The 9,294-nt window shown below is 44.4% G+C and overlaps 3 protein-coding genes across 9 annotated transcripts in view; 2 read left to right on the top strand and 1 right to left on the bottom strand.

The window, feature by feature from the left end:
- SAP18 (Sin3A associated protein 18) overlaps window positions 1-2,858 on the top strand; it is a 3,049-nt gene extending 191 nt beyond the window's left edge. The window contains exons 2-4 of the mRNA XM_008630986.2: window positions 46-155; window positions 1,587-1,709; window positions 2,378-2,858. Coding sequence (XP_008629208.2) covers window positions 46-155; window positions 1,587-1,709; window positions 2,378-2,534 — 390 coding nt within the window. The 3' untranslated portion in view covers window positions 2,535-2,858. The remainder of the gene's footprint in view (window positions 1-45; window positions 156-1,586; window positions 1,710-2,377) is intronic.
- MRPL57 (mitochondrial ribosomal protein L57) overlaps window positions 1-9,294 on the top strand; it is a 21,124-nt gene that overhangs the window by 224 nt on the left and 11,606 nt on the right. The window lies entirely within an intron of this gene.
- The window catches only part of SKA3 (spindle and kinetochore associated complex subunit 3), a 15,056-nt gene continuing 8,503 nt past the window's right edge, over window positions 2,742-9,294 (bottom strand). For 2 of the 7 annotated variants that reach the window (XM_017730780.1, XM_017730779.1), the window contains exon 8: window positions 4,471-7,460. In XM_017730780.1, the coding sequence (XP_017586269.1) occupies window positions 7,352-7,460 (109 nt within the window). In that variant the 3' untranslated portion in view covers window positions 4,471-7,351. The other 5 variants (XM_017730775.1, XM_017730778.1, XR_001860889.1 and 2 more) reach the window with 4 other exon arrangements.

Genomic DNA, 9,294 nt, shown 5'->3' with positions numbered 1-9,294 from the left:
CTCCTCGCCCCCATCCTCACCCCCATCCTCGTTCTCACCCCGCAGACGTGCCCGCTGCTGCTTCGCGTCTTCACCACCAACAATGGGCGGCACCACCGCATGGACGAGTTCTCCCGCGGCAACGTGCCCTCCAGCGAGCTGCAGATCTACACCTGGTGAGTGGCACCTCCTCTACGCCTGGCTGTGGCACCGGGCGAGCGCGGCCTCGCCTGGGTCCCAGGTGCCGGGGGGAGTTGTGCAGGCTCCGGTCGGAGCAGGAAACGCGGGGGAGTTTTCGCCGCCGCTGGATTGGAGCGGTTCTGGCTGTGCCCTGGCAGCTGAGAGGGGGCATGTCTGGAAGCACAACTTTGCGCAGCAGTGAGCGCTCAGCCACTGAGACTTAGTGCGGCTGAATTGCCCAATTACTGCTGCATGTAATCGGTGGCTTGTGCTGTGGCGATGGTTATCACAACGCATCTACTCAACGCAGACGTTTTCCTTTAATGTGTATATTTGTTCCAACAGCCCCGTTTATCCAAGAGTAGTTGTCCCAGAAGGCTTGAACTGTAGTGTGAATGGTTTGTTGGTTTAACTCAGACCCTTCTGAGAGTGGAGTAATGAGTTTTCTTTTTGCATAACAGAGAGCTGCTTTTTATCACTGTCAGATTTATTTATTTATTTATTTATTTATTTTTGAGAACTTGTTGTAAACATGTTAGGTATTGTTTGTAGTATTTTGAAGAATGCCTTTGAAAAGGACTTAGGCTACTTTTTAAACCTGCCTTTGTCTTCATGATGTTTGCCAGAGTTGTAACTCAGTATGTTGTGTAGTTGAAGAAATCCATTTTTGTGGCTACCAAAGCATGCAGTTCTAATTTACTTCTAAGTGAGATTTATGGACTCTGTCCAGGCTGTTGGTGGTGTCTGAGTTGTTTGCCATCTGCAGAAGTCAGAATGGGCATTGTCTGTCAACACACTGCTCCTTGGTTGCCTGAAGCTTGAAGTGAGTGCACAGTCTCTATAATCAGAGACGCTTTCGTTGCGATGATTGAGTCCTTCTGTTCTTGAAATGCTAGACATGAGCTGTAGCCCTGCTCTGCTTGAAGGCTGGATAAAGGACCGCTGCCTGCTAGGGCACAAATGGAAAACTATTTTTTTTTCTGCTTTTCTTACATTTCCACTAATAGTTATTATTAGAGCAACTATCTCTAATACAGATGTCAGCTTAAGTGAGGAAACTCTTACATTGTGCCTTGTACAAATGCATTAATGCATTTAAAAAAATAGGCTCCTGCTGTTTAAATGGTAACTGTTCAGAGAGACGTGGAAATGCAGATGTTGAAATGTGCATAGAGGTGAAGAGATTCCTCTTGAGTATGGCAGTGAATCAGACACAGTTGCACTGGAGCATGTTGGCTCCAGTGTGCAGTAAGCGGTGAATTCTCCCAGGTGTTACAGTCGATAACTGTGGTCACAGGGTATGCCAAGGCAAAGAAACATATGGTTAAATTGGAGCAATGTATTGATTCTATATTAAAAGTTTTGGGAAGCTTTTATGACTGTTCCTTTGAGAGTGTGAAGCACTTTGGTTTGTTTGTTTAATCTAGGATGGACGCAACTCTGAAAGAGCTGACCAGCTTAGTGAAAGAAGTTTACCCAGAAGCACGGAAGAAGGGCACACATTTCAACTTTGCAATTGTTTTTACAGATCTCAAGAGGCCTGGCTATAGGTAAATGAAATTTCTTCTCTGAGTTAATAGAATACTTTGGGCACCAGAGCATTGGATTATTCTTCATTAACACTGATTTTAAAGTTCAGAACCCACATACTAAATTTCTTAAGTTCTGTATTATGACTGCTACAAACTCTAAATTGTGCTTGATGACCATCCCTGTTAATGTGTTCCCAAAACAATGAGCCAGTGTACTTGAAGGCTTTGATTGCTGTATTGGCAGCTGGAGCATGGCCCTCCAACTTGAGATAATGCTTTCTTCCTGGTAGGTCTTGCACCTGAGTTACAGCAGTGATCTTGTTGCAGGTGTCTCTCTTCCGAAATGGCATGAGCTAATCTTTGTCAGCATCCAGTGGATGTACCCTACTCTGGAATCTGGCGGGGTCTTGTGCTTTGTCTGTATGGGAGGGGGTAAGGGGTTCTTGCTAGTATTTAACATAATAGGGTAGAGGGCTCCACTGCCCTGTCAGAAAGAGAGTTTGGTGTAGCTTTTCTTGGTGCACCCAGGAGTGCAGAGAAAACTGAGCGTTTTGAGTACACAGCCACATGTGTGCAGTGCAGGGAATGGCATGGGAAAGGGGTTGTGATCTGGTGCAGTTCCTGTTTTGGACATTTGGAGAGATTGGCCGCTGATAACTAACTTGCCTTTCCTCTGCTACTCACAGGGTGAAGGAGATCGGCAGCACCATGTCAGGCAGGAAGGGCACAGATGATTCCATGACACTGCAGTCTCAGAAATTCCAGATAGGAGACTACTTGGATATAGCAATTACTCCTCCAAATCGTGCACCACCCCCATCAAGCCGCATGAGACCTTACTAAACTCTTCCTTCTCTGTATGATTACATATTCTGTTTACTCCTACTTGCTGTTCTAAAGCAGGCTTATTTTTTTGCTTTTGTTGCTAAGCACCTGAAGACAAAGCTGAACATTGTAGAAGAAAGTTAACTCTTAAACCTTAACTTTTAGTTTGTTTAGAAGAAACCCCTTTAGCAGCACCATCATCCTATCCCTCATTGTTATAGTTTGAATAGCAAGTTAGTATGTCCAGTGTTTAAAAGACTTCCATGAAATATGACCAGGAGGATTACAGGTGTTCTGTAGTTTTGTCTTGTTTGGAATAAAAGTTGATGTTATTAATCTTTTGATCGTTTGTGGTGTATCAATGCTCGAGGCTGCTCTGTGTTAGAAGTTACTAATGAAGCTGGGGGGTGTTGAGGGATGGTCAGCAGTCAGCTTCTAGAATCGGAAAATGGAGGACGGGGTAGCTCAGGGATCTCAGTTGTCCACGGGGCAACTGGAAAACTGGTGTGTGTGGTGGTGTTTGGTACCTGAAGGAGCAGGAGGAGGAAAGGGTGACCCATTTCTCAGCAAAGTGGTGCAGTGTGGGACTTAGCTTGCTGCTTGCCAGATGCTGAGTTATGCAGGTGCCTCTGGTCTTCCAGCAGGGTCCAGCTGTCCTCGGTCCTTGGCTGAGAGCATCCAGCTGGTCCAGGCAGGACCACGTGCTTGGTTTCTGCACCTTGAGCCCCTGTGCTCAGGGCAAGGCAAGAGCAGGAGTAGAAGCAGTAACTGCTCATTAGAACTTCCACTTTCCTCACCTAAGGCCTGAGCAGAGGCTTGGACAGAAGTAAATGTTCCTGTCTGCTGAGGACAAGGTGTGCTTTGCTTCATGAGCTGTGATCTATTTTGGGGTTTTTTCCTCAAAGGAGTCCCTTGGTTCAGTATAGCCTGAGGGATTTTAGGTTCAGTTCAGCTCATGGCTTAACCCTCTTCTATCCCCCTTCTCTGGGTTCTGAGTTAGGGAGCTGCAATTTCAGCCTTCATGAATGTCTCTCATTTGCAGAATCACCTACATCTGAGTCACTTCTCCCCTAAGACTGAAAAGTGCTCCCCACCTTTTTTTTAAAGAGAGCTCAAGAAAAGACACTTATAAATGCTGCTTGTAAAGGACTGAGCCTGAAAGTGGCAGTGGAGCTGATTTATTGCCAGAATTGTCATGGGTGGGATGTTTTTCTGTGGCACAGTCACCTCTGATCTGAGGCAGTGGTGCTCCAAATACTGCTGCTGTGAGGAATCCATGTCAGAACAGCTCAGGGACTTGTGTTACCAGGGGCAGGCTTGCTCAGGTTGGGGACGCTTGACAGACCTGGACAGACAGAAAAGCAAAGACCACTGCTAAGTGGTCTCACTGATTGCCCCAGGGCATCATCTGTCATGCAAAATGAGTGCGGTAACCAGCACCTAATTACAGAATTGCACAGCTCCCACTAAAGGGAAGGACAAACCTGCCATTAGAGGTACACAGGAATATGGGCATTTCCTCAGTTTTGTGTGCTGGTTTTTGCTTTAATTGCATTTAAGGATAATTCTTAAATGTAGTCACTATATAAGGCAACAGCAGCAACTGAGCCTGTGGCTGTGACTCAGCTGCTCTGGGAGGTGACTTGACTTTGCTGCTGGAATGGGAGACATGGCCAGGGAATGCTGGTGTCTGCCCAGCTGGCGGAGAAAAAGAACAGCTACTGCCTTTATATGTGGTGGCCAATATGAAGCAAAATTGCCAGGAAATGAACGTGCGGAACTGCCTTCAGTAGCAAATAGTTCATTCAGCTGGTTTGGTTGAGGAGTTTACCTTTCCTTGACTGCCGTGAATGTATCAACCTCAGCTGATTTCTTCCCCAGCTGTTTCAGGATAAACATCTCTTGTCCTCAAATCACACGGAAAGGTAATGCAGAAGTGCAGAGCCTATTATTATGGGAAAAGACACTTGAGAGATTAGTGTAGTTCAGGTTGGGGGTTTCCTGCATCAACAATCCACCTGGCAATCCAAGCTGATGGCAGCAGCTGTGAAAGCAGACAGCACCAGGGTGCAACCATCTAGATGTGGCAAGAGGTGGAAGGGAAGTGAAAGCTGTCACCAGCTCAGCTCATAGTGCACAGGAGGGAATTCAGTCAGTGACCTGGTTGTGTTTGACTCCGAAAGCTACTATGAAAGTTGAGGAGGGATGTCAGTCCTTAAAAAGAGCAAAATATGTAGAGCACTGTGGTTTGGGGAAATTAAAACACGGTCACCAACAGTGAGCAATCCCATATGCTCAGGAAGTGGTGTAGACAACACTGTATCCAGATTTGTCAATCCACAGGATTTGCGTTGTATGCAGCAATTTGATGAGGAATTTTTGTCCCTCATCAATGCAGCTGGATGAGGTATTTTTCTTTCTTGGATGTTTAAAGGCCTAAGAGACACAACTCTGATACACGTCTACCCTGTCAATAGCAACCACTCCTCCAAAGCTTTTTACCTCCCAGTTGAGTAAGGCAAAGAACTAGGATGACAGCTCTCCAGAAAAGGTTTCCTGAATTTGACATTTCTCTGAGGTAACCCCCCCTGCCCAGCAGCCCAGGCAGCTCTTGCCTCCTGCCCATGCCCTGCCAGGGATACCACACCTACCCCCACTTCCCTTCCAGGTGTCTCTCCAGGCCTCTCCTTCTCCCTGTCCTTTCTCAGAGGGCCTTTCTTCTCTGCCTCCAACCAGTGACAAACATCCAGATCACTCCCACAGGTCTCCAGCCTGTGTTCCCTGGCTTCTGGCTGCAGCAGCAAGCCCGGTGAGCTGGGCTCCCTGGCAGGTCAGAAGCATTCCACTTCCTGCCTGTGGGGTGCAGCACCATCAAACAGACCCAGCTACAGAACCGAGATAACTTCCCCTAATTTCTTTTTTTACCCTCAGCAGCACCTACTGGAGGCTGCCCTGCTCCCATAGATGGGGCTTGCTCTTTCTGTGTCCCTTCTGGTGTGTGTTTCCTGTCTGTCTAAGTTTGGCTTGCCATGAAGGACTGTCTGCTGTGTGTCCCCAAGCAAACTTGACTCTTAGTTTCAATTTAGTCCCCTCATTTTATGCACCTAAGGCAATGGTTTTTTTCAATCTAATAAATAGAAAAGAAGATATATCAAAAATGCTATTTTTTTCCTCACCAAGAACCCCCCCACCGTTACCTTGTTACACCTTACATAAATATTGCTGCCACTGTTGATCATTAGCCAGGCTTTCAGTTAACAAGGGGAGGAAAAATGATTCTTTTCCACATGCTCAGGCCTTAATTAAGTTTTCACAGTCACCTTCTGATTTCATTACCCCTCCAATACAGGTACATATGTGTGTGTATACACATGTACATATGTCCAGGAACAGAGACTACAGCATCAGAAGAGCAGCCAGCTCCTTTGCTGCAGTGGCAGCACAAGCCTGATATAAATTCTGCAACACCTTTGGGAAAGGTCCTGGTGTGGGGGTTAATTCCCTCCGTAGTTTAAGGAGTGAGGACAACTCACTCATACACACATACATCAGTAACCTGGGCACTACTAGACACAGTCCTCCTTCCATGTTTGCTGTCTGACTGGAGCAGTTGTGGACACTTAAATTCTACTTTACAGCTCTGGTCAAAAGCAGAAACAGCTGCAATGCAGCAGGAAAATATTAAGCATTATCAGCAAGATCTCACTTTTGTAATGGAAAGCATGGAAAAATGAGGAGGTCTCTGAAATCCTATTGTGTCAGAGCAAGTGAATGATGACAGCCAGGGTGGTGTTCAAAGATCAGCACTGTAAGTAATGCAACAGCTAAGGTTCAACCTGCCAAAACCAAAGCAAATCAATTATCTGCTGTTGTTGTCTCAGCTCTCGTGCCTGGACTTTGTGTGACTTGGGTTTAAAAAAAAGAGTATTTCCCACAAATGCACATTTGTGCTACTTTTTTTTTTTAAACTCTTCAACTTGAGTTAGGCAAGACAAGTTCAAAGAAATTAATGGATCTGGTCAGCTCCCTACTATGATGTCAATTGCCTCTTTGTAAAAATAGGTATTGGTGCAAGAACAGCATAAGGTTTTACATTTAAGTTGATATAGGCAACATCAGCCAATGTCTTCCTGTTAGAGAGTTGTACTCCTCTGGACTAACACACACATGCTTCCATAGTGTGGCCACTGGATATCTTCTTTGTTCCGTATAAATGCCACAATATCTGTATTATTGTCCCATGGGGAAACAACAAGGTACTCCCAAAACAGAAGGCAGATCCAACACCAGCTACAGCTGTTGATGGAGCATGTGCAACCACTGTGAGTGCTGGAACATTTGAATAGTGACAAGTAAGAACAAAGCAAATATGACATTTTACAGGAAATTTAAAGCATCCATGGTGCTTCAAAAAAACAAGGAAGCCTGGACTCCAATTATTGCTTCAGTGGTTAATAAAAACATCAATAAAAGCACAGTGGGAGGCACTAGAAGTAATGCTTGTCAATTATCCCTTTGACAACCATCTGGGAAGTTTCATTTCACTGAGAGATCTAAAATTGTGTTCAACCTTAGGCAAAGTATTTCCCAGATAAGAAAGCACTGACCACCTTATTAAGGGGCTTCCTGGGCAGAACAATTGAGATGCTCCTTTGACAATAAATGGCATTAGGGAGAGAAGCTTCTGTTAGCTGACAAATTTTATATATTTAAAACAAACAACAAAAAAAGAGAAAATATTAAGAACCACAGCAAATGAAGGAAAAGTAAAGGCTACGCCTTTTTGGTTACTTTTCAGATGTTCTTAAATACTAAAGAGCAATTTTGTGCTGGTTTCAATCTTTTCTGAGAGCAGGCACTGCTAGGAGATGTGATCCTGTTCTTGCCCTTCCCTTACATCTGATCCAGCACTCACATGGGCAAAAGCTGAGCTTGAGATTACTGCTGGGAAGGACAAATGAGAAGAGAAAACAAAAGTAATTAGCCTTTCAGTGTCTTGGCAAGTGAAGAAATCGATTGTAAAACTGTACAATCCCTAGATTCTGTGCAGGGGAATTGGTGAAACAGCCTCTAGTGGAAGCAGCCCCCCCGCCCAGTTAAACTAAATAAAGCACAACACAGAACCATACTCTGGGAATTTTGCTTGTTTTCAGGTGATGACTGTACATTGCTTCTGCAAGAGGTTTGCTACTTATTTAGCTGTTTATCCAAACTGCACTTCCTGACAGGCCAATGCTGTTGAAGAAATTCACTCCACAACAAACCAACATGTAAAATTTAAGTACTTTTTCATCATTCCCACTTTGACACGTTACTAACTTTAGAGTGCAGCAGGATGAGCCTTTCTCATATTAATGATATGTAGCACAAAATATTAATAGGCAAGCAAAATGATGCGAGTGCCTTGCAGTGAGAACCCCAGCACTGCAAGGTGCAACTCCACAGTTCCCTAATGCAGGAAAGTACAGTGGAGTGCTGAGGTGTTCCCAAGTTTAGGGGAAAGACTTCCCAAAGCTCTTTTGTGAATTTTGTTAGTTGAAGGCAAGGGGAATACAGCAAGGTCTGGGACAGAAGTGCTGCTTGTTCCATTTCATATTAAAAGGAGATCTGGCTTGCCTCTGGGCAAGAAAGTAGTCATAAAGTGCTGTGGAGGGAAAATGCAGGCTGTGAAATCCCTCCTGTTTAGCGGTGGTAAATCTGTCGGGTTGAAACACTCTTGCTCTGCAGCAAGAATACTTTGTACCTTTCCAAGGCCATGAAATTTCAGAACCAGCATTCACCCCACCAGGCTTCAATCTATGAAAAAGCTGGAAGTGGGTGTGGCCTTCACTCTCTAAAGAGGATGGGTAGAACAAATAAATGTTCTTATAGTAGACAACAAGCATTTGAGACAGATTTATTTTGTATCCCAAAGTGTTAATTAACCTCACAGACTGACACATTAATACATACTTTTCTTTTAAACAGAAACTAGCTTTTTCTATGACAGCGTGCTCAGGTCAGAACTAGTAGAAAATCACCTTCTCCAATTAATTTGATGTACACTTATCCTGGAAAACGACTGTAATAGCAGGAAAAAGGCACCTTTACTTGTTAAATTTTAATCAGGACAAGTCTGTCTAAGCAACTGAAGAAATACGTGTAGGCATCTCTAGATGTTTGCATATTCTGAAGACTTAAAAAAATGTGGAGCTGAGAGTTCAGAAAAGCATCCCCTTATCCCTATCTCCTGGGACAGTCTCTCCTTTCTCATGCGTTGCATGTTTGCCCTCATATAAATGATAGACTTTCAGTCAACAACTGGAAGACAAATGATAAGAGCAGACCTGGAGTCAGAGGAATAGCTGACACTGCAAACAGCAAACTGGCTCCAAACAAGGGTATGCAGCTGGGTTTTCTAGTGGAAAACAGTAAAAGTGCTAGTAGAACAAAGTCCTAATTACTATGACTACCAAAAGAGTGCCAAACAGCTCTGAGAACTTAAGCTTGGTCAGCTACTGCAGGGTTAGATGTGCACATTTAGAAGTGACAGCAGCACTGAAGAGAATACACATGGCAGCAGCAGGAGCGGAAGCAATCACCTACACTCCTGCCAGCCAATTCTTCCAGCAGTTGAAGATACACATAACCAATATCAATTCCACATTTTCAAATAATTTAACAGTCCAGCCAGACTACAAAGAAACCAGATGCGTAGCACCTGATAACTATGTCGATGTATATTAAGAAAGAAGCTGCATGGGAAACACTTGTCTGCCAGAGAAGTAATAGCCAGTCT

This window comes from Corvus brachyrhynchos, unplaced genomic scaffold, assembly GCF_000691975.1.
Source record: "Corvus brachyrhynchos isolate BGI_N302 unplaced genomic scaffold, ASM69197v1 scaffold363, whole genome shotgun sequence".
NCBI classification, from domain to species: domain Eukaryota; kingdom Metazoa; phylum Chordata; class Aves; order Passeriformes; family Corvidae; genus Corvus; species Corvus brachyrhynchos.
The sequence above is the reverse complement of the archived record's forward strand: the minus strand, read 5'-3'. Positions and strand labels throughout refer to the sequence as shown.